At 40.6% G+C, this 24,964-nt stretch overlaps 1 protein-coding gene across 4 annotated transcripts in view; it reads left to right on the top strand.

Moving 5' to 3' along the window:
* The window catches only part of PDE1C (phosphodiesterase 1C), a 285,812-nt gene that overhangs the window by 217,017 nt on the left and 43,831 nt on the right, over positions 1–24,964 (top strand). For all 4 annotated transcript variants that reach the window (XM_030492332.1, XM_030492321.1, XM_030492341.2 and 1 more), the window contains 8 exons: positions 628–810; positions 1,887–1,953; positions 5,642–5,758; positions 6,851–6,991; positions 11,856–11,956; positions 14,134–14,262; positions 21,160–21,261; positions 22,569–22,689. In XM_030492332.1, the coding sequence (XP_030348192.1) occupies positions 628–810; positions 1,887–1,953; positions 5,642–5,758; positions 6,851–6,991; positions 11,856–11,956; positions 14,134–14,262; positions 21,160–21,261; positions 22,569–22,689 (961 nt within the window). The remainder of the gene's footprint in view (positions 1–627; positions 811–1,886; positions 1,954–5,641; positions 5,759–6,850; positions 6,992–11,855; positions 11,957–14,133; positions 14,263–21,159; positions 21,262–22,568; positions 22,690–24,964) is intronic.

The following is a 24,964-nucleotide window of genomic DNA, read 5'->3' as shown; positions in this document are numbered from 1 at the left end:
TAATAATTGTGTCCTACTTTTCCAGAAAGTTTCTAAATTCCTGCTTTTCTATTCCTTTTAAATCATGTTAAATCACAGAATCATAGAATAGTTTGGGTTGGAAAGGACCTTAAGATCGTCTAGTTCCAAATCTTTTCACTTGTGTCAAGTCTTTGAAATTAAAAAAAAGGTCATGATAAAGGTAGACTGATAAGATGTTGCAGAAGAGTTCCCCTCTCTGTTATATGCTAAATGCACTTTTAGAGTCACCTGAGATGACCAGAATGAGAGAGAACTGTATGACACTAATTGGAAAGTTAGACATGACTGTAAATGAGCTCTGAAGGGCAGAAAGATCAGGAATATTGATGAGTTGAAGATGAGAAGTCAGTGGATGATGATGTAGTTGTGCTTCAGAAGGCTGATACTTCATGTTTGTTGGCCCAAAAGTGAGTTTCACGGTCTGACATTTAACTATACAAGAGAATAAACAATCTGTTGAAGACTTGTACAATTGCATTCCATTCGGGCTGACGAACCAAAGACTTTTAACAACTGCTTTAATTAGAACATATATGAGTTTCATTAATTATGTTGCAGTGTTTTCCAAGGGGGTCTGTTTACCCATCTTTTTCCTCCCTTTTTTAGGCGTTTACTGGACACAGAAGATGAACTCAGTGACATCCAGTCTGACTCTGTGCCCTCGGAGGTCCGGGACTGGTTGGCTTCTACCTTCACACGGCAAATGGGGATGATGCTCAAAAGGACAGAGGAGAAACCCCGGTTCAGGAGTATTGTCCATGCAGTACAAGCTGGGATATTTGTGGAAAGGTGAAGGAGCATGTAATTACGTTGTTCTAGTAGCTTAGTATTACTGGAATGAGCTGTAGATCATGACTGATGTGAAAACTCTGGAGCTCAGGAAGGATTTAAAAAAACTCACTGAGTTCTGTCATTCTTCTCTGTTGTTATTTGCATCAGAGGAGGGGGTAAAAGAATTCTGTAGTTTGGGGAATGGCTGAATTTAATTCTCTGAAGAGGGATGACTGTTTTCAGGTCTGAGTGCAGAGCATGACAAAAAAAAAAGGCAGGGAGGAAGTGAAGGAAGTCTTCACACAGGATCATTTCATATGGGAGAAGAGAGCTTTTCATCATCTGCTTTTAGTTCTACGTTGCTTAAGTGCAAAAAGGGTGGCCTGTGGGAAGGCATTTTAGCTATGACAGTGTTTCTGTATTCACCATGCCTGTTAAACACAGTGTGGCCTGAAAACAAGTTTAAAACCTGGTACATGCTTCAGTACTTTGTTTAGTATGGTTGCAGATGTTTATTATTGCCTTATTCTTTCCCTCTCTTTGTCCCTCGCATACACACACAGGGTGAACACCCAAAAGATTTTATACCAGTCTTAAGCAAATGCAGACAACAGTAACAGCTGTACTGAACTGGAGTTGATTCATTGCAGACAACAAATGATTTCTGAAGTATATTCAGAATTAACTCACATGTGGATCAGCAAGGACTAAGGGAGCTGAAAGAGCAATATAGTCATATGCAGCAAATGGGGAACATCTTGTTTATTTGAGTGTAGCCTTTCCCTCTGATGAAGACCTGATTTTGGCAGATTCTCTGTGATGTCCTGCCAGGCAACAAGCTACAAGATAGCAGGGAGTATAGAGTCTTAGGATAGGCAATACAAAAAAAATGGTATCGAGAATAAAGAAGTTCGTTAGGAACTGTATAATAGCAAGTTAGGAATACCACCCCCCCCCCCCAAAACTGCAGTTGGGGTTTCCTGAGCTAAATAGGTCTCCTGTAATGGTCTGTTGCTTTATGGGTTTTGGTTGGTTGGTTGGCTTGTTTTGTTTATTTCTATGTATGTGTTACCTTATCTATTTTATCTTGGTAGAATGTACAGACGGACTTCAAATATGGTTGGTTTGAGCTACCCACCAGCTGTAATTGGAGTGCTAAAGGTAATCCAAGTGAAAAGGTGTTGGGGGTGGTGGTTCTGTACAAAGCATCAAGGTAACACTGCGATATTTGGTAAGGGGGTCTTAGTACTTGCTCTTTCCTTCTCTTTGAGATTTAGTTTAGTTCACATACATTAATTATTTACTGGCCTAAGGGAATAGCCTTTCAATAAAGGAAAGAATAGAGTTCAAGGCTGTGGCCATTATCAGGTTGTGAAGGTTACAGCTCTGTTCTAGATTACAGTGATTAAACTGAGGACTTTGTGATGTGCTGGAATCAACCACAACCTCCCACAGGGAAGAAGGAAAACATCAGTGGAGAGAGGTGGAGAAGGACAAGGATAAGTTGCTGTAAGAGAAGGGAATTTCTTCCATTGCTCAGCTTCAGGTCTTCAAGGTGGCAATCAGTTTAAGAATAATGACCCTTTCATGACTTTCAGGAGAAAACTGATTAGTCAGAAGTAGTCTCAAAGGAAAATAAAAAAGAAAGATTCAATCCATGGAACAATTGCAAGGTTCTTGCTTTAGGCAGGAATTATCAAACTACAAACACCAGTTCGCAACCAACTTCCTACACAGCAGCTTTGCAGACTACATATTGCATGTGGTTCAAGCATGCCATGCAATGGTGAAAAGAAGGTGATACAGTGGGGCAATCAGCCTGGTCTGTCATTTGACTAGTGGCCATACATACCATTCATACAGACATGTTTGAATGAGTATGTTGGTTTACCAGTAAGTTGTGGCGATCTGCTGTTCAGCATTGTAGTGCTAGAGGCAGAACTTCACATTAACTAACTGCTGAAGTAGTTGCCTACTTTAGAAGTGGATTTTTCAGCCTTTTCTGATGCCCATGCTGTCACTGCAGTATTTTCTGGGCTAGCTAATATACAGGTAATGAAGACAGAACCCGTAGTCACTTGCAGTGTCTGCAGTATAGACTTCTGCTTGTCTGTGGCTACAGAAATGTCAGGCCTTCCAGTTTTTCTCCTTCATCGCAAGACATCTATGAAGTTCTGCGTCCCTTTCGATCTTTCCCCAATATAGGGGTCACTTCTGTGTTAAAATCTTTTTTGAGGTCATAAAATCCACTAATTTTCAAAGCATAATTGGTGTTGCTACAAGCCTCTGAGCCATCTGTGACACTGTCACGCTTCTATTAAGAGGATTTTCCCCCCTAGTTATTCAGGGTAAAATGCTGCTGTCGTTATTGTCAATAGCAAAACTTCTGTTTCCTTGACAAGAGCAAGGATTTCTCCCTCAGTAAAATCTAAATAGATCTATTGTGAAACTTAGCATCTATATGGTTACATTATTTTGTGCAAAAGAGCATTTCTGATGTACTGTTCTGCAATTTCACCGTTTGGTAAATTTTATCTGCTGCAAGAGTACAACATTAGCTATAGGGAAAGTACATAAAAAAAAAAACCCTTTTATTTCTACAAAACACAATTGCCTTATAGTGAATTAAATTTCAGCATAGGTGAAACATCATTTTCAATGCCATATGACCAAAAAGTAAATTATTATATACATGAAAGTTTTAAATTAATTTGCTTTACTAAGTGATTACAAAATAAAAACACTCAAAACCCAGGAAAATACAATTAACTGAGTGGATGCTTTGGGCATTATTTTTCTTGCCCATTTTCTAAGTTTGTTCAAGGGCTTTAAAACATGTTTTCTTGGTGGAACTTTTTCCTTTGGTTGTTTTTCCTCTCCAACACCCACTGAAAGTGTTGAAAAGCTGCAATTTATGATTGCTCTTCTGTAACTTGGGCCACAAATCATCTCTGGGGAAGCTTGACCCTGCCTTCAGTGTGTGGCTCCACACAGCTTGTAATATCAACTGCTCTGCAAGCAAGTGATTTACTAGGATAGATGAAAGCAGAGCTAAACCTTCAGCATCCTTGATATTGCCTCACTAATTAGCCTCTCTGTGGACTGTACATCTGCAAGAGGAAAACTCAGCTCTATGTAATCAACATTATGCAAGTAGCAAGGTTATCAGGATCAGCCCATGCTGGAGAGAGCTGGTACCAGGATATGTTGGTCTCATTCAGAACATAAGAAGTCCTGTAGCTATGCTGATGTATGGGTGACCAACCACAAGGTGGTTAAATGTCACTGTCCTTTGCATTTGACTTCAAGTCAGGTCCTTACTTGGAACATGACCATGACAACAAACAACAAAGGTGGATTGGGCTTTAAGAGCTCAGTAGATAATTGTAATTTAGCATTTTCAGAATTGCTAAAAAAAGATGGCAGATTTTTAGATGGACTCTAATCCTGAACAGTACTCAACTTTATGTCTAGCCAGCCCTCATTTCTTGCACTGGGAGCAGCTGCAGTTGTCTGTCTTTCTTGGTGGAAGTGCCACAAGGAAATGGGAGGTAACCTGCAACAGAGTTTGGAAGTGGAAGGAAACTTCCATGTATAGATGTCAATCTTTAATATGTGGTTTAAGGAGTGTCATTTGGATAAATGCCTGTGGGAAGTACATCAAAGTTCTCAGCAGTAAGAGAAGTTGAGATCTGTTCCTGTGCCAGATGCAGCTATGTGGTTGGTCTGTATGTCATTCTTGTAGCTATAACAACTTCTGCACCTTTCCTCTTTGTTGTTAGGAGAGAAGGGTTCAAAGGGTTTCAGGCACGTCCAATTCTGAGATCAAGGAGCTTTATCTTGGTAGATAATGAGTGTTGTCAGCTCCCACGACCTTCTCTATGAGCTGAGATTTGAACTCAACCTTCTACAAGAAGGTTTATACCTTATACTTCATCTTTATGAGCTAGGAAGAGAACTTTCCTTCCTCAATCTCTTGACTGACCCCCCTGCAACATTAATATATCATTTACAGCTGACTGGAACTTTCCCAACTAGAATTACATGTTTACTCTTCTGTTATAAAGGTTGGGGTTTACATCATTGTTAGCACTTTATGTAACCTTTCAGTGATTTTCTCCTGCTCTGTAGTTTTCTGAAAGCCCCAATGGAATCATTTATCTAAAAAAAAATAAAAATAAGGAAAATAAGGGTCATGCTGTCCTTGGCCAATTTCACAATAATCACAATTCAGGATTAGTATTAGAATCAGAAGGATCTCTTTGGGTGCAGCAAGGTAGTCCTTCTAGTTAGTTATTCTTTTGGTTGATTAAACAGTAAGTGGTAAAAAATACAAGTGTCTGTATTTTTTTAACTGCAAAAAAACATATCACCTTATTCTGTTTCAAGCATGAGTGAAGCATTGGAGTGCTTTGCTCACAATAAAAAGTCATAAGAATTTTGTAGGGACAGCAAAATCCAGAAGCTTTAATGTAATTAAAAAGCATATCTTTGTTATTGCTGTTTCCTTCAAAGATAATATTCCTTTTCACAGACAGAGCATGTGAGTAGGGGGTGGTAAAATCAGTCATATAGGGCCATCCCAGTATTTCAGATACTAAAGATACTGAATCTTTTTGGATTCAGCCTTTCCTGATTAAATTCTGGTCTGGAAAATTGCCATGTTTAGAATAAACAAACAGCATACGTGTTCTTAATGAAAGCTTCTTAAACATGAGTCATCCAGTACCAATGACTAAATTAGACTCTACATTGGTTCTTTAATTCTCCATTTGTAAAGTGATAGAAATTGAACTATCATTGTAAAAGGGATGACCATATTAACTGTCTTTTCTTCCCCCTCTTGCAGAATGTAGACAAGTGGTCCTTTGATGTATTTGCACTAAATGATGCCAGTGGGGATCATGCACTGAAATTCATTTTCTATGAACTTCTCACACGCTATGATCTGATCAACCGCTTCAAGGTCAGTAGTCAGTAGTTAGAAGATGGGTCTCTTATTCCATCTTGGATTTTGTTCACCTTCCCTCTCCTCCTGCTTGAAGAAATTGAATGTTCAGAACTGCATCCTCCCCTGATACATATGGAAATACAAGCGTTTAGGGTATTTGCTGTTTGGGGAGACGAAACTGGAGAACCCATGCTGCCAACTGACACCACCTGTGTATCCTTTCTAGAAATGCCCTGAAGTGCATTTTCTCAAGTATGGACAGTTCTACTCTTGGAGTCAGAAAAGTATGGCAAGCACATAGGATGGTTCATCTTAGGTCTCTTCTCCCAAATAACAAGTGGTAGGACAAGAGGAAATGGCAGCAAGCTGCGCGTGGGGAGGTTTAGACTGGAGATTAGGAGCAATGTCTTCCCGAAAGGGTGGTCAGGCATTGGAACAGGCTGCCCAGGGCAGTGCTGGAGTCACCGTCCCTAAAGTGTAGGGAAGAACCATGTAGGTGAGGCCTTTAGTGACATGGTTTAGTGGTGGACTTGGAGATGCTGGGGGAACGGTTGGATTGGTGATCTTAAAGGTCTTTTCCAACCTCGCTGATTCTGTAATTCTGTGATTTTGCCATGAAAAGCCAGAGGTCTGATAAACGATAGTCGTTTTAGTAGAGTATCTCAGACTTGCTATATGATGTGCTTCATTAGAAAATCTTGAATGTGCATAGTAAAGCAGAGATATATTCCAGTGGGTTGTGGGGAGAACAGACAGATGCTTGTGGCCTAATTAGCAATATTTCTCCAGGGGCAATCAATCAATCAAGTGCTCTCTGTTACTTTTTATACTGTATGTGTCTTCCAGACAGCATTTTGTAGTATACTTGTGTGTTTATATGTGGGAATGAGTCATCCATAATGTAACTAAGGATGGGAAAGCCAGTTTGAGGAAGTAACCTGAATTCACCCTCTCTTGAGTGCCTGTTTCAGATATTTTGGCATGTTATTTATTTGTGAAGTACAAACTGCCTTTGGGACCTCTTATCGAAATGCTCCCCTCTGAATGATAGCCATTAAAGGTGATTCTTTTGATTTTAATTCATTTGTTTTTAATTGCTTTACTCAGATCCCCATTTCTGCCCTGGTGTCCTTTGTGGAAGCTCTGGAGGTTGGCTACAGCAAACATAAAAATCCTTACCACAACCTGATGCACGCTGCAGATGTGACACAGACGGTCCATTACCTCCTTTTCAAGACAGGCGTAGCAGTAAGTGCAGGAGTTGGCATCCTGAATGTATAATGAGATTACAACAGTTTTTACTCAGTAAGCAGATTATGATTATCCCCAGTAGAAACCATTTGCACTGTAGACAAACCTTGTTTGATATGGCTGTACTAATGAAAGTAGAGATTTAGGCTTATTTAGAAATAGAAGGAAGGTGAAGATGTTGGTAATTCTTTTAACATTGATCTAAAAGAGGATGAATGATAGACCCAAACTCAGTTTTTCATGCTGCCACAGATCTCCTGGGTGATGCTGCTTTGCAGCGTGTGGACTGCACCACTGTAATGTGTTTTGTAGACTTTGAAGACAGTTGGAGAAACCAAGTGCTTAAGATGGTCAGAGCAAAAAGTAACAGTTATGTGTATCCCAGGCTCCAATCTGACTGAGAAGCAAACACAAGAAATGAATAAATAGCTGTCTTCCATTCTCTCTGTAATGTGTTTCAACCTTATCTCAACCTGGCAGCAGATGCACAAATCTATCTTACCTAGTGTATGTCTTAAGAGATTTTCCCTCACGCATTGCCTATCTCCGGTAAATATCTGCATCCACTCACCTTTCCAAGTCACCTGCTGTTGTGATGCCTGAAGTGACAAATAAGAACTCCTCAACATTAAAATGCTTTCTCGTTTAATGTATCTGAAATATTTTTCCTCTCCGTTTCAGAGGAAACCATGTTCTGAAATCTGTGCAGAGGTCAGAGAATGTGCATATGCTAAATTGACATCTGTAGAGGGGAAACTACAATTTATGTGTGTGAGCATATGTACATATGGCTCTGAAGCCAGTGAGTCATTCTCCTGAGCTGAGCCCTTACCTTTAGTATTCCTACTGTAATAAGCTACTCACAAGGTATCCCATGCAGACTGTTATGAAGGAATGGCACTCCAGAGGATATAGCAAAGTGTCTGCTCTTTCCCAAGAATAATCCCAAGCACTGATTGTTCCCACAGCCAAACGGTATGTGGCATTTGTTTAGGATCTAATGTAGCACAATAAGAAACTACTCTTCTGCTATCAGGAACAAGGGACTCCCAGTCCTGCACTCCAACAGTGACATTTCAGCTTTGCTTCCCTTGTTAGAACTCTTTTTTCATCTTTGTTTTTTCTCTCTTTTTTCCCCTTAGTTTCCACCCCACCTCCCCTGCAGGATACAACCCATTTCAATGTGCACAGATTCATGTAGTCTGAAAATGAGCTCCAGAGGTCAGTGGTCCTGACCTCCTGCTCATAGCAGGGCCACCTTCTGGCATGCATAGTATGTTCCCCCATGGTAAAGAAAGGTAGGGGACATTCTCCTGTTTCCAGAATTTGCTCACATCAGTATCGTATCCTTACTCTAACATACGTAGTTGTTCAGTTCATCACTTTCTCAATATTTATGCGAGGAACTTGGACATGCTGGAACCAAGACTTTGGTTTCAGAGGGAGCACTGGGGCCATTGGTTTCATTCTTCAATCGGATGAAGACAGACACGTGAAAAAATCATACAATAAAATAGAAAAAACCCCCTCATTTATCTTGTTAACAAGTCATTTGCAATGTGGAAAAAGCACTTTTACTTTTCAGATTTAAATAGTCTATGTAGTGGTAATTTATTCTAGTCTGAAAGGGAAGAAAGAATTGTCTGGTTTATCTTTACATGGTTCATTTGCCTTTGTCATGCTCCCTATTATTTACAAGCTCTCTCAACAGTTTTATTTCAGGCTTCTTCTTTCTTCTGTTTTCTCTTCAGTTAAAAAAAAAATCTTCTTTCCCTCTAGTCATATTCAGTGCCTGAAATCTCGTTAGTTTTTCTGGGTTTTTTTCTTCCTCGGGATGATGCCTTGGAATGAATTCATTATACTTTACCATATGAACTAGAATATTTTGGGTTCTCTCATAGACATAATGTTGAAAGGGAAGCTGGAATTACTCTGATATTTATTTCTTAGAGGATTGGTATACAAGCATGATGTGTAGGAGCAACTTCTAAGAGCTGACACACTTTTTGCTCATTTCATTATTTCCTTTATTTAACTTTGTTGTTGAGCTGTGATTATTATTTTCTTTGGTATTATTTTCTGATTAATCTTTGTAGTTATTAGGAATTGCCATATGATTTCTTTGTGAATGCAGAAAATGAGGTGCAAATGGTAAACTTAAGTTTTTCCCACAGCAGACTTGTAAAACTGCAGAAGCATAGGACTTCTGCAACATCTGTTTATGCCAAAGGGAAGTGAGATCCTCCTCTCCTCCAGACGATTGTGATTAATAAGCTTATGATCATCATGAGCTCTGAAAATGATGACTACTTTGGAATAAAAGGCCATAAAGTCTGGGTAGAAAACAAGCTAATTATTGCTGTCTTTGTAGCATTTTCTTGGAAATGCATGTATTTGTTTTGTTAACATTGGAAACGCTGCTCTTTCCTCTTCCTTTTTCTTTCTGTATGCATTGATCCTTTTGTTTACATGCCAATGATTTGCCTTAGTAGCTAATTCTTCATGTTCAGTGTACGTTGGTGATAGACAATTATGCCTCATTACCCTTTTTTAGTTTCCACTCTGGAAGCCATTACTAGTTCTTTCCTGCCTTCTTCGCCGCCAGCCCCCACCCCCTGCCATGGCAGAAAGTTTGCAGGTTTTGTTCTGGATTGGTTTTGTCAACCCTTCAGAAATGAAAAACATTCACATTTCCATTTTCTTTTCACCTGCAACAGTGTCCTGCTGCTTTCTCAATAGTTCTTGATGGCTTTGTTCTTTAAAAGTAGCTCTCTGTTCCCGAGATGAAGTCCATCACAAACTAGTGAAAGGTAATATCACTGCTTTGATGGAGATTGCATCCATTCTCTGCAGGCTTTTTGCCATCTTGTTTACTTTTACTTGCAAGGCTGTAGCGGAAAAAAAAGGAACTGAAAGGTTCCAATTACTTACCTGCTATTTCCCTCCTGTTACTCACAAGCCTATTTTGATTTTGGGCTACTTACAGTGATTTATTTGTTACCCACAGTTCACAACTGTAATAATCCCAGACTGTATTCTGAGTGGTCTTCCTCAAATGCTCTTATGATATTTAATACCTCTCCTCAGGTGTATTACACTCTATTTGAAAACCTCCATTACCCAAACTTGTTCAACAAGTGATGCTTTGATAGGGTGTGTAAGTTTGCACTTTTTCTGTATGTGTCTTAAGAGGTGAGGGTAGGAGACCTCAAGCACAGAGCTCGTTGCCTTAGTAATGTTTTAAGACTTGGGTGATAAGATGATGTTGGAGTGGGACTTGTCAGATGATGCCCAGAGGTCTGAAGTGGGTACATTAGAGTAGTTGGATGAGTTCTGTAGTAGTTCTGCATGCATAATGTAGGTTTGCTCTGCCTGTTCTGAGCACTTCTGCCTGATTTTTTCCTATCATTTGCACTCTCTCCTGTTGGAAAATGGCAGAACATGGTTGAGGAATTGAGGTCCAGGTCTAGACATGCAGCTGGAAACCCTTGTTCCTTTTCCCCCCCCCATTACAGTTAACAGAAGTTGATGCTTGAAAGTTGGAATCACGTTCTTCATCAGCTGGAAAACATTCTTTGTTCACAAGTCACACCTGGAACCAGAAACATCCCAGATTTCTCCACCACTAGTGCTGTCCATTCCGGTCCTAGACCAATTGTGTAGAAATGAGAAAATAGTTTGGTTTCTGTTGTCTGCTCATTTCTTGATCATAAATAAATGCCTTGGTTATGGTCAGTGGCATTGTACAAAGTATTTCTGGCCCAGTATTTTCAAACTGCATCTTTAATATAAGGAGATCTTTAATATTGAGACTGGCTTCATTCTTCCTAGGTTATGCAGAGATGTCTGTCACAGACAGGAGAAGAGCTGGCCAGGTTGCTGTGTGCAGAGCCCCACAGTTATCTGTGCTTCCCCTGCACATGTTAACAGAGCAGTGGTGGTCCCTGAGCTATAGTAAACGTTTAGAATAGATTTAGGAAACCATACTGTCTTTGCTGGGTTTTAAAAGTCAGTTCATACATGAACGTCTGTCAAAACGTTTGCAGCTTGACAGTGAGCTGTTACAAAAATATTTGGCAACTGTGGTAAAGGTTTTCTGCAAATGTAATACATTCAAGCATTTCATACAAATATTTACAGCATCTACAATATCTAAAGCCTTTGTCTCTGATGTGCTTGATGTTAACAGCACTCCTTGTGTGCTACCAGTAGAAAACCAGACATAAAATGATTGATGAGTCATTTAGAAATCCAAGTCAGAGTGACTTAAGCATTGAAAAATAAGGCTTTGATTAGAAAATCAGGGGAAAAAAATCAACTCAGGGCTTCCTCAAATGTTTCTATAAGTGATAAATAACAAGAAGTACATCTTGTGTGGTTGTGCTCCCTGTTCTCATGATTCATGACGAAGACTTTCAGTCACTGGAAATTAGTGACATTCTTCTGTATTTGAGGCTCTGCTACCCAGGTCAACTGAGACGAAAATACATACCCTGTTGGTTATGTGCATACATACACACGTATCATCAAGTTCCACTTGAAGAACACTGATTTTCTTGAGCTTTCGCTTTCTCTTCCTCACGCGTTGCTCTTTAAGAAAGGCACATGTTTCCCTTTGCCCTGCCTTAAGCCCTATTAGCTCCTGAAGTTCAATTTATTTAGATGAAGCTTCAGGAAAAACATTGGTTCAGCTTTTGTGTATCAGCCGGAGAAGTTTGCTTTAAACCAGCTGGCAGGCTGCAGGGAAAGGCAGTGACGTGCAGCATTGCCTGTCAGCAGGGGATAACTTGCCTTAAAAGACAAAAGACTTAATGCCTGGGAAAATGACAGCTTATCTGATTGCTCTGTAATCTCTTTTCAGCACTGGCTGACAGAACTGGAGATCTTCGCTATGATCTTTGCAGCTGCCATCCATGACTATGAACACACTGGAACCACCAACAACTTTCACATCCAGACGCGGTGAGGCCACTGTAAATAATGATGAAGGGTTGGGAAATGGAGGGGGAAAACTTTGGAGGATGACAGCACCGCTGCCTAGAAAAGTGCAGGAGCTTTTACTTTCAAGCATTACAGAAGGAAAGTTCATGTCCTTACATTGCATTTCATTTTCTCTTGCTCAAGCATTTAAAATAGAATGCGTGTATTCTAGCTTCCTGAGCATTGTTTTATATTAATAATCAGGAAAAAGGAAGGTCCTAAAATATTTCTGTGTAAAGTTGCCGAAGACAAATGGCTGTGTAGAGTTATGTACTTTGAAGAAGGTATTTGGAGGAGATACTGTAATACAACACTTCTCCTTGTGGATTTTGAAGACTCAAACATTAACTACATAAATCAAGATTTCAGCAATATTTGTGAACACCAATACTATGCATATACTATTTTTACTTGAGTGGAAAACCACACCTGCAGCAAGGGGATATGCTTACCATTGCCTGTTCAGGGATATCATTTTTTATAGCTTTGTAAATTGCTAGACAGTAATGAGCTGATTGCAGGCTAGACTGGACCAGTGCATTTTTGAACTCGGCATCTTCCATAAGGCTTTTAGGTTGGTGGAAGAGAGGTGGAGGAGATGATTATGACAGCAAAACTCAGAGGTGTGCAAAGATTGGGAAGTCTCTAGTTGCAGCGGTAATTGGCCATCTAATGTTTGTGTATTATTTTGACAATGGGAGTGTACTGGTAGCAACGACAAAATGTCTAGATGTCCTCGACTGACGCTGCACACTTGGGCATTTCTAAGATGCATTGCATCTTACCCTAAATTAGATGTCTGGAGTACGTTAGCTGAATCATGCTGTGTATCACAGATGTATAAAGGTTGCTAGGATAAATAACACATATGCTCAGGAAAGCTGGAGAATGTAGAAAGACATTTCTGTCTCTGTTCTGGGCCAAGCCACACTCCACTTCTTACAGCTTCATGCATGCAAGAAATAGGGATCTGCTGTGTTTTCCAAATAATTACAGAAGAATTCAAGGAAGGGCAGTTGTAATTTAGTTTCTGTAACACAGAACATCAGAGGGTCTAAAGTGACCTTAAAGCTCATCCATTTCCAACCCCCTGCCATGGGCAGGGACACCTTCCACTAGAGCAGGTTGCTCCAAGCCCCTGTGTCCAACGTGGCCTTGGACACTGCCAGGGATGGGGCAGCCACAGCTTTTCTGGGCAATGTGTGCCTGCACCTCACCACTCTCACAGGGAAGAATTTCTTCCTACTGTCTAATCTCAATCTCCTCTCTGGCAGGTTAAAGCCATTCCCCGTTGTCCTGTCACTACAGGCCCTCGTAAAAAGTCCCTCTCCAGATTTCTTTTGGCCCCCTTTAGGTATTGCCAGACTGTTATAAGGTGTCCCCAGAGCCTTCTCTTCTCCAGGCTGACCCAGCCCAGCTCTCTCAGCCTGGCTCCAGAGCAGAGCTGCTCCAGTCCTCGCAACATCTCTGTGGCCTCCTCTGGACTCGCTCCAACAGCTCCATGTCCATCTTGTGCTGTTGTACCAGAGCTGGACACAGGACTGCAGGGGGGGGTCTCACTGGAGCAGAGTAGGGAGCAGAGCAGGGTTTCAGACCAGTTTAGCCCTTCATCAGTTTCAGATTTATGCCCTGGTGCTTAAAATAAGGCCTGAAGTATCTTTGATCTTACTTTATCCCACTGGGATCTTGTCTTTCAGACAGCATAGTCTAGTGCACAGATGACAAAAAGCAGTTCAGTTATATGTTGCTTATAGCCAGTTTGCTGTTCTGGAAATAATATTGGGACACATCTTTCAGTTGCTTACTTGGGTGCAGTCAGGCTTTAATATGAGAGCAACATACACAAGAGCTGGAAAAGAGCCTCATGATTCAAGTCCAGATTTATGTCTCTCTCCCAGCTCTCAACATTTATATATTTTAAAGTATGTAACAAAGAGTCCAGGTAAGTCTCAGCTGATGAAATAGATTCTGAGTGAATTTTGATCTTAGTTTTCTTCTACTGAATAACAGCAGTGAACAAAGTGTTACAAGTGCTCTTAAAATGCTCATATCTGTGCTATAGAACTAATCTCTGCAGCTGATCAAAGGAAAATTTATGAATGTGAGACTCGTTAGACAGGGAAGAAACAACCTTTCCTATGTTTTTTTTCAAATACCAGGTCAGACTCAGCCATTCTATATAATGACCGGTCCGTGCTTGAGAATCACCACGTTAGTGCAGCGTATCGTCTTTTGCAAGATGATGAAGAGATGAATATTTTATCTAACCTCTCAAAGGATGACTGGAGGTAAAAATGAACATTGCAGCATCACCATAGGCTGTTATTGCCTTGTTTGAATGGCAGTATGTGTTACTGTATATTACATATTAATATTTCTATTACTACAAGAAAAGAGCTTTAAAAGGTGTTTGTCTTGCTTATTTCTACTTTTAGCTTTCACCTCTGGTAGTAAGACTAGACTTTGTGACAATAGATTATAATATACAGACTAAGTCCCATTTAATTTCTGAGTGTCACAGAGACACCCTTTGCACACATTCATTTGTAATTGAGCGTAGGGCTGGTCCACTGTTTGTTCATCTTAAAGCATAAACTTTTATGCATTTACTTTGACACTCCCTGCCTAGAAATTATAAATGGGACTTCATGCAAAAAAGAATCTAGTCCAAGGAGCATAAATCAGTGTGCTATATATGCCAGGGTGATGTAAGAAGCTGTAATTTAAAATAAGCCTCAAAGCAACATATTTATGTGCCAAAATCAGCCCATGATTTGCTTTCTAATAGCAGACAGTTCAAACCCATGAGGGTTTTCTGGGTTTTTTATGGGGTTTTTTGAACTCCAGGGGGTGGTACTTTAAAAATAGCCCAGTGTGCTAGACAGGAAGAATCCTGCTCCATGGTCTTTCTCATGGAAGGGGAAGCAACTTGTGAGATCTTATGTGATGCACAGTGCCTCCCGCATACACTTAAATGAGATACAATGCTCAGCAGTCAGTTCATCTTAATTTAATGTAATTGTGGGGAAATGAGCCCTTCTCCGGGGCCTGGTTTATAGCAAGCTGGTCAGAGGAGGCTCTGCTTGCTAATCTGTGTAACCTGAATTTCCTATTTCTTTCAACTTGTGGACAGTGGTGTGATCATACAGCTGAACACCAGGAATAAGACTCAGGAACTTACATGCCTGATTTCAATCAGTGTGAGTGTTGTGGAGGAGTGGCCTGAGAAATTCTATCCCCCAATATAGAAAACAGTCTCATGGTGGGCAGCAAACAGGAACTTGGAAGAAAAAAAATCTGCACAAAGGTGTTAAAAATCTAATTTATTTTTTTAGCTACAGCTGGTAATGCCTTGTCAAATATTGGCAGTGAATTACTGCTTCTTTTTATGTTGGTGGGCGAAACAGAAGGAACCAACTGAGTAGAAACAGCAGCTTAGAGCCAGCGTCTGCAAGGAGCAACGGAGCAGCTCGTTGTGTATGCTTCATTGCACAGATACTGTGTGCAGGAAAATAATCTGCTTGCAAGCTTTAAACTGGTTTTGCTTGAATCACAGCTAGCTTTGGGTATTTCTCATTGATTCTGTAGTGTCAACATGTCTGTTCTGTTAAGGCAATATGCTTAGACCCAAAGTGCCAAAGATTAACCCATCTCTTTAAGAAATACTGTAACTGCCCAAGCAGAGATATTGAGACGTTTGGATTGCTGATTTGTTCTCTCTCAAGTAGGGCTTTATTATTTTGTAGCTGCTGATCAAGCAGCAGCTGCAGAATAAAGGCCATTATCTGGATGTGCTTTAATTCCAAAACAGTGATATTTGTGTGCTTTTGCTTTTGACTGCCAGTTTGAAATCCCTTAGCACTGGAAGCACTGGAAACATCGGCTGACTTCTGCAGGATCTGAGGTGTTGAAATTGAAACCAAGAAGCCCAGAGTTGCCCAGGCTGGCACTCAAAAAATAGGACCCTCAGTATTGAAGGATGCTTTGGGAAACTATGAAAGCATGTCCAAATGTACCTTTAATGTTTTTTAGACATACCTGATAAATCTCTCTCAGCAAAAGGCCCCAGTGATGGGTTTTGGAAAGCAAATTCTTAAGTGCCTTTCTGAGCTGAGCCATCACTCCTTTTCTCACATTACTAGTAAGAGAAAATCTGATGGTCAGTGGATTTTGCAATCCTGTATGTCTGTGTGGGTTTCATCACTTTTGTGGTATTCAGTTATCTAGTTAGGGAATGTGTTCTCAGGAAAGAAATATAAATATTAGAGCTACATTTTACTGTTGGAAAATAAATAGGCACAGGTTTTATAAGGAAAGCAGATGAGAAAGAAAAATCTTTTGGGCTACAGTGAAGAAGAGAAGAGTTAAATGCTTGCTGGTACTTAAACTACATTTTTTTTCTCCATTTAAGAAACCCTCTGTTGCTTATTAAATATTTGAAAATCATTTGAGTTGCCTCATTTCATGAATCCCACTTGTGCAAGTCATCAACGAGTAAATGAAGAAACCCTAACAGAAACAGATCACAGTGAATTAAGAAAATAAACTGTAAAGTGAACAGATGCTTTCCAAGACACTGCTATAGATGCCTTTTCTGGCACTGTATGTAATTGTTAATTTCCATGCATTTATTGAGACAGAGTATGTTCAGCGTAAGCCCTTTATCATCAAATACAGGGTTAAAAAAGCATCTGGAAAATGTTTATCTCCTTAGCTCTGTATTGGAGTACAGCTTTAGGAAGTGACCTTTAATGCAATACTGATTTTGTCAGTAAAACTGCTTGGGGTTTTGTCCCTCAAGTAATTCAAAGCCCTCCTTGTCTATCAGTGTTGTTCCTTTTGGGTTTATGGTGAGAAACCTTGAATGTTTTTTAACTGAAGACGTCTTTGGTCAGAGGCTTTTTTTGTACGTTACAGCATGTGTGTGGTTGTGTAATCACACCTTTGCTTACAAAAGTTTGTTTCTATGCATTCAGGATGGGGACATGCATATTCTGAACATTATACCTATGGTGAGAATCAGTCATTGAAAATGCTTCCTTGACTGTAGCATTTTTCCTATTTGTTTCTATAAGAATAAAGTATTGAAACTTGAAGTGGACAAAATGAGCAAACCAGCTCACTTCAGGAGACGTTATTGTTGGTTCCTAGCACAGGGATTAAGTGATCTAAAATGGCCTTTTTCCTGTCCCTTTCCCATGAGTGCATGGGGATGAGAGTCCTTCACTAGGATACAGCTCTAAGGTGGACACTGATACAGAGCAAAGATCCATCCAACAAAATATCCAACAAAATGATGTAATGTGCTCTGAGGCAAGAGAGGTAAAACCATGAAGTAATTGTTCTAAAAAGGAAATTAAGGTATTTGCCAGATGGATCAGCACAAGGCTTGGAAGTATTCAGATGTAAAGTCAGCCTGAGTCTCTCTTGTAGTAAAGATACTATAGAACTGTTCTTGGTCATGGGACTGTGCCAGATACCATGTTTACTCATGAATCATCTGCAGGCCACCAGTTAGAAAACAAAAAATCAAAGCTGTGACAGTGGCCACAGGATGAATTCTTATTCAGCATGTGACAGTAATAAACCAGGAAATTCACTTCAGGTTTTCCTTTTCTCCAATTGCTTTTCCTGAGCCTGTTCCCTGACAACCTGCATTCTCTACCTAATTGTTCCTTTCCCTAATTCTGCAGGGGTGTTAAAAGGCATGGGCAAGTTATTTTAGAATTTATTATCAAATTTGGTAACTTGTAACTTTTTCTCAGAGGGAGGCTCTAGGTGAGAGGATTTGATGTCTCCTGGGCTCCTGGCCTTAGGGAAATGTATATTCTACCAAGAGAGAAAACATCTGGAAATGTAATAAGAAATATTAAAATCCTTAGTTAGTTAGTCAAGTAGCACAGCCAGGTCTATAAAAAAGACTATGAGTGTACAAAGGATCTCCAGTTGAGGGGACCTGTGGGTAAACTCATTCCAAAGCCCTAGCAGAACATAATATTCTCAGTATCGACCACTTTCATGTTACTGTATTTTTGTTGCCACAAACAGTGATCTAAAAGAGGATGAATGATAAATCCAAGCTCAGTTTTTCACTCTGCCACAGATCTCCCGGGTGATTCTTCCAACACACTTTTGTTGGAATTCACCTAATGTGAAGAAGCAAACTATGCTTTCTTCTTCCTTAAGGGAGCAAGGCAGTACCTCCAGAGGAGAATTCATTCCACTCATCTGAGGGTGACAAGAGCCATGCTCTGGAGATGCTGATCTCCATCCAGTCTCTACAGCAAAACCAGCTGAAATGGCTCACATGGAAACCAACAGCCAGCTAAAGTCTGACAGGAACAGGTAGAAGGCTTAAACCAATATACCTAGCATGCAGTTTGTTCTCACAGTGGCTACTGAGACAAACAACAGAAATACATTTGAAGATGGACTAGAGAAACTGACAGAAGATTCCAGAGTGGATATTAAACATTACATATTAAACCAGGGAGGTCCTCGGGGCCCGGAGATGTGGTTTTCAGTCATAGGACAGAGAGGTGCAAGCTAACAAGGCATAGTGTAGCTCCTGCTATGTCTTTTAGGCCAGTTTCAACAACTGTAGAGCTGCTTACGCTCAGGAACAACCTGTTGTGCATGTGGTCTGCCTTCCTGCAGTCCTTTGATGGCCACAGTGATGTTGCTTTCGGTTCTGAGGCCGGACCTGGGTGCTCTTCCCTGAGCAACAACATGCTCCAGCATCTCCTGTAAACATGTCCTGAGTCTCCTGTGCTGAATGCAGACTGCTCCTGTGAACTGCAATATTTTCTAAAGACATATTTGGAAGGAGTCAGTCCCAGTCTGTCCCAAGGCCTGATCCAGACTGCCCAGTTCTCATTGAAGTTGTGTCAGTTGCTCTGCGTCCGAAGTAAATAGGAATTAGGTCAGGTTTGTAGCTAGTACAGATCCATACTCAAACCTCCTGTGGGATCCTGAATTGGTCACTGCTGTTTTAGGGCTGTTAGTTAATTAAAATGCACTGAAGGCTGTAGTCTGTAAGAATAGTACAGTGTTGAGTAATGCAAATTACATTTTAATGGCGAGCAAATGGGTGCCCTTTTTCTCCTCAAACCATTAAAGGGCAGTTTTCACATGCTGCTACTCTGCTCCAAAAAGGCGACTTGAAGGAAAGAGCTGCTCAAGCACAGCAGCCTCCTGCTTCTGCATGTTCAGAACTGCCTTTTTCCACCTTGCTGCTTCTTGGTCTATTAGTAGTTGAGCTTCAACTCACCTGTGAATGAATGAGTGCTGTTCTGTTCTAGCCCATGTTGCCACAGTGCAAGGGCCAGAGAATAAGGTTTCATGTTCTATTTCTGAGCACAATAAAGCAAGGCAAGTATTAAAGAGAGAGCTGGAAGGACCTGAAAAGACATGAGTAAGTGATGGAGTAGTTTGGATTTTTTTTGCTCTAAGCGGGAGAGAAATCATCTAGCGGATACAATGAAAAACGAAATAACACACTTAAATCAGACCAAACAGCCCCCATGGTTTTACTTATGTACAGACCAAACTTGCTATGAAGTTCTCAAGGTGCAGCAAAGCTTCATGTTGTCCCTGGTTTTCTGCCAGCCCTGAGCTTCAGTAACCTGTGCTGGATACCTGCCAGCCCGCTCCGTGGGTCCACGTGGGAGCAAACCAGATAGTGCTGTTGATGAGAAACCAAGATGTAAAAAGACAGTTGACACCATGGCCTGTTCCCTACTGGCTGTGGGACTGAAGCCAGTGAGTCATTTGCCTGAGCTGAGCCCTTCCCTTTAGTATTCCTATTGTAATAAGCTACTCAGAAAGTATCCCATGCAGACTGTTATGAAGGAATGGCACTCCAGAGGATATAGCAAAGTGTCTGCTCTTTCCCAAGAATAATCCCAAGCGCTAATTGTTCCCACAGTCAAATTATATGTGGCATTTGGTTTAGGATCTAATATGGCACTGGTTGTTCCCACAGCATAATCAGACCCTTTTCTTGTAAAAGTTTGTTCCTATGCATTCAGGTTCTCCTCTCCTGCCTCTCTTGCTTGTATTGACAGAGAGTTTTGTGCTGCTGGGAATGAACCAGACCAGGGAACTGACCAGGACTGGCAAAAGAAAAACACAAAATAATTTAAGATAGATTGTTTTCAGCCAGCATATCATCTTGAATGCTGCTGGCTATGCAACTGGTTGTATATAAGTGTGGGGAGAAGGAGGTGGCTATATTGGGGGAAAAGCAAGGCCAGATGATGCCATCTTATTATGTCTGCAGAACTGCTGGTGGGGAGGGAACACTCTTTACGTGACAGCCTCTATATGGTGGTGGCCTGGTGCTGAAACTTGAGCACAGCCTCCAGAGGCAAGACAGACATGATCAAAATAGACCATGTCCTTCTTGAAACATTCATGAAAAGAAGAATGCTAACTTTTATTTTTAGATGGAAGGTGACCCATTTCTGAATCTCCCGTATCCTGAGCTGGGACACTAAGCTTGGGGTGTTCTTCCTCTCTTAACCTGTGGGTAGCTGAACTGAGAGAAAGAGAAAATAAATTTGTATTGAGTGCTAGATCAGAATGTCCTGATATGTTTTAGTTTGGTTAACAAAAATTCATACAGGAATAGTCTGAATGCGTAATATCAGGGGAATAATGCAGGTTCTCAAAGGTCTTGACTGCATATAAGCATCGTATGTACTAGGAGCTTTTATTTAAGATGCTGTTTTTCCTTTAATAATACGAGTAAACTTTGAACTAGATATCAACCAGTTCTAGTCAAGTGGGTAGAGATTCAGGTTCAAAAGTACATCTGATTCATGCTGAGGCTTTAAGTAGTCTCTGTACTGCCTTCTAAGAATGCCCTATAAAAGAAATCAATTAAAGGGGGTTGTGCTTAATTAATAAAGGAGTACTAATACTAACATCCTCTTCAAAAACATCTAGGATTTTTCTTAGCAAGGATTAGCCACCTGGCTTAATTTGCAGCCCTCTGACTCCCTTGTTTGTATATAAAAACATGCATCCTCTTCCTCACCCCTGAAAGGTTAATGGCAAGTGCAACATACAAAGGCAGAAGTACAGTCAATAATTTACAGATAGACAACAAAAGGAACTGGAGTGTGTCTGACGTTTTTGTGTTTCTCTTTCCTTGCTCCTCTCCTTGTGATGCCATCCAAAAGGGAATTCAGAGCTCTAGTGATCGAGATGGTGTTGGCCACCGATATGTCCTGTCACTTCCAGCAAATCAAAGCCATGAAGAATGCTTTGCAGCAGCCAGAAGGGTGAGTCACTTCACAACACTGTGCAGTGAGGGGCTGCATTTCAGCTGGTGCTTTGCCATTGTGTTTGACTTCAAAAGCACTTCCCCAGAGGCCCTCACTCTCTTTGATGTCTGCATCAATTCTCTTTCTGCTGTTGAATTTTGAGTGAATTCACTCAGAGTGGACTGGCACACCCCCCATATACACATGTCTGTTCTGTGCTGGTGGGCCAAAGCTTGCAAAGGTCACCATGTTGGGATAAGCCTCCCTGTGCATTTTCCTTTGCCTGTCAGGGTAACATCAAGGACATGATCCAGCTGAGTGACCTCGACAGCTTGAGTATGACTCAAAGTTACAAGATTTGCAGAACACAACTTATGCATTGCCCTTCTGCAGATGGTATCAGCTGCCACCTCTGCAAGCGGCCTGCTCCATAACCAGAGGAGAGATGAAAACAACTTGAGGTGCTCTGAGGGAAGGACTGGAAAATAACAGATGGAGCAGTATGGGGAAGGCCTATTCTTCTTCCCAGTATGCCACTTGGAGCTGTAATATTTTCTCCACAGCTCTTCACCATAAAATTCATTTTATACTGCAGAAAGCTCTAAGCAATGGTCATTTTTTCACCCTGGCCACAGGTCTGCTTAGAGCCTTCCAGAATTATACCTGTATCAGACTAGACTGTGGCCACTTGGTCCTCTCAAAAGCTACAACTTTTCCAGCTGTTTCATATAGTTAGAAGCTGGAATTAAAATAGCAAGACTACCCCCCCCCCCGAAAGCATTACTTAACGGGGATCCTGGGCTAGCCTCTTAGGTTATGGCTTAAAGAAATTGACAGCTTTTTTTGTTCTCTGGAAACAGATGCAAGGATCCCCTTCTGACCTCACATCAGTTTTCTAGCAGTGAAACATTTATCAGATACTGTGTAGATTCATCAGAGCCCCTGAGATCAGATCCTGTTTACTGTAGTAAGGTGGTAGGGACCAGCTTCTCTTCTGAGCTGCATAAAATGCAGCTCCGCTGAAATAGGGAGCACAGCAGCTCTTCAACCCTGCTTGTGCAGACAACCAAGCCTGGAAAGGAGCTCAGCCAAGCTGAGCAAAGTTTCTTTTTGCACTTCTTAATGTCTCTTTTACAACAGGAGTGGTGTATGTTGGAGAAATGAGACAATCTTTCATAGCTGTCTGGTTTTATGAACATAGAAATCATTCCATTAATATCCTGGCCGAAGATTCTAATGACCTCATTTCCCTGCTTAGGTGAGATTTTCGTCATTCTCTGCTGCAAGAGCAGACAATTAATTTGTTTGATCCTTTGGGTTTTCAGAATTGACAAGCCGAAAGCCTTATCACTGTTGTTGCATACAGCAGATATCAGTCATCCAGCCAAGGCCTGGGATCTCCATCATCGCTGGACCATGTCTCTGCTAGAGGAGTTCTTCAGACAGGTAAAGCTAGGAAAGTCCCTCTGTATTTTTGCAGCACAGAAGGAATGTGTAGGACTGGGCATGGAAGTAGGAAAATGTGAGCACAGATCTTTTCCTTTTTCTTTGGTTTATGTAAGAACCTCCTAAATGATATGAAGCTTTCTTTTCTGGCACTAGTAGCATTGGCTATCATGCCTCTTAGGAAGTTCATGTCTCATATGCTGTCTATAGATAAAGATGTTATCTACATGGTAGAAATTCTAATTTGGAAAGCTAATGTGTTTCAGATCAGCAAAATACAGAATATGTGACACTCTACTTAGCTGTAGAACCTAAGAAAACAGATTTAGGTAGCTATACTTAATACAACTGTACTTACATTGTTGGGGTAGATGTAAAAACTGCATTACCCTTTCTTTAGGTGGAGTAAACTGATCTAGTTTATAGCTCATGGTGGACTGACTGCCTGTTGACAGACCCACAAATCTAAGCAAACCATTAAGCTCTGCGTGAGAGCTATAAGCTCCCCAACTGACTAATTAAAAGCATTTAAAGAGCTGCCTTATTAAAAAAAATCAAAGTTAAAAGTAAACAAAGCACTTAGTGTTTAGGATACTTTTCAGCACTATGAATTACTAAGCAGAAAACCAAGTGCTTAATTTCCCTCCAGAGTTCAATAACTTCATCTGAATGCAAAATAAGAAAAATATGACAATTTTAAAATAAAGTTCTAACTTTTTTTTTTTTTTAATGGGATTGTGGGAATCCCTTCTTAATAAGGACATTGCAAGCATTTGCTTTGAAATAAATCCTTTCTTTTGTTTTTCAAACCAGGAATGGGTTTACTAGCTGGAAGCAGGTAGATCATACCTACAGTTGTCTCTGTTGCCACACAGGCGGCTTCTGCAAATAGGGTGATTTTTGCATATATTTTAGGGAAAACTGTGCATGTTTATGTTTTTCTAGCTCAAAATTATGCTAGATGTGTTAGAATACACCACAGCTGAGTCTCCTAAAGATTGGTGGGGGATTAGCTAGATACAAGACCACAAACCCCCAAGTTTTATCTGTTTTACTCATGTATTGAAGACGAAAATAAGTCTTCATAAGAATAATTTCATTTCAGCCAACAAATCCTACTTCAGTTTTGAATGACAAATGCCTCTACTGTTAGATAAAGCATTATATAAAACTTGTATTCTAGTTCCAAATTCAGATGCAGTATTAATTCCCTCTTTGGGAAAACCCTTAAGCATACCATGAAACATAGACTTGTGTTCATTGCACTTACTTAGTACTGGATCAATAATTACATCCCTATCTAACAGCAGAAAAACAACAGACTCTTCTCACAAGCTGAGAAGGTTCACTAGCCAGAGGAGACCATGGTGATAAGGAACTGGGCTAGCCTCAGATTAGGTATTTACTTCCTTGTGCTCTTCACCTGCAGACCCTCTCCTGGCCTTTCTGTTATGTGCTCTACAGAGGCATAAAGCCTGACCTTAATCTGCAGTACAGGTCCCCAGCCCTATTGGTTTCCAAGTATTCTGTGATGTGACAGAGGTCTTCCTACACCAAGTAACCGTACTGTAGGTGTGAGTGGTGCTTCTGAGTACGGTACTGTTATTTTTACATCCAGCAGCTATGGTGAACATCTCTTAAAACAAACATCTTGCATGAAGTAATTTGTTTTACTAATGCACTTTAGCTAGCCATGAGGGAGCTGCCCAAACAGATTAGAAGAAGCCGAGTGACTCTCTGAGCAGTCATAAAGGCAGTTAGAGATTCCTTCCTAAAGAGAATTAGGCACTGGGGTTTTTAAGAGGTATAAGGAGTAAAAGAAGAATGATGATTAGGTAAGAGCCGGTATTGAGAGATGCAGCAGACACAGTAAAGGACATTACCTGGAAATATTTCTGGATTGTTTCTGTTTTACCCTGGTATTTGTATACCAGACTCCTAACATAAAGCAGAATTGTTCTGCAATAGAAGAATACTATTACTTGTTGTTTCACCCAAAACTCTAACAGGACTTGTGCCCCCATTTCCCATGTGTCATATTAACAAAAGAAGAAGAATTCAGCTCTTCTTATGCCTACAGAAGTTTTTCTCTGATTAGTTTGCTGGATGTTATAGCTTCTATTTGACATTAGTAAGAAAACTGGCAAGAAGATCAGTGCAGTTAATGTGAGCTGCTGATTTAAGGAATTGATTCTATAGTGTATTCAACAAGCTATTTAAAATTGAATGCTCAGTGGGGAGTATTGCAACTATGTCATCCTATATATCTTCTCAG

This window comes from Strigops habroptila, chromosome 1, assembly GCF_004027225.2.
Source record: "Strigops habroptila isolate Jane chromosome 1, bStrHab1.2.pri, whole genome shotgun sequence".
Classification (NCBI taxonomy): domain Eukaryota; kingdom Metazoa; phylum Chordata; class Aves; order Psittaciformes; family Psittacidae; genus Strigops; species Strigops habroptila.
This window is presented reverse-complemented; position numbering and strand designations above follow the sequence as displayed.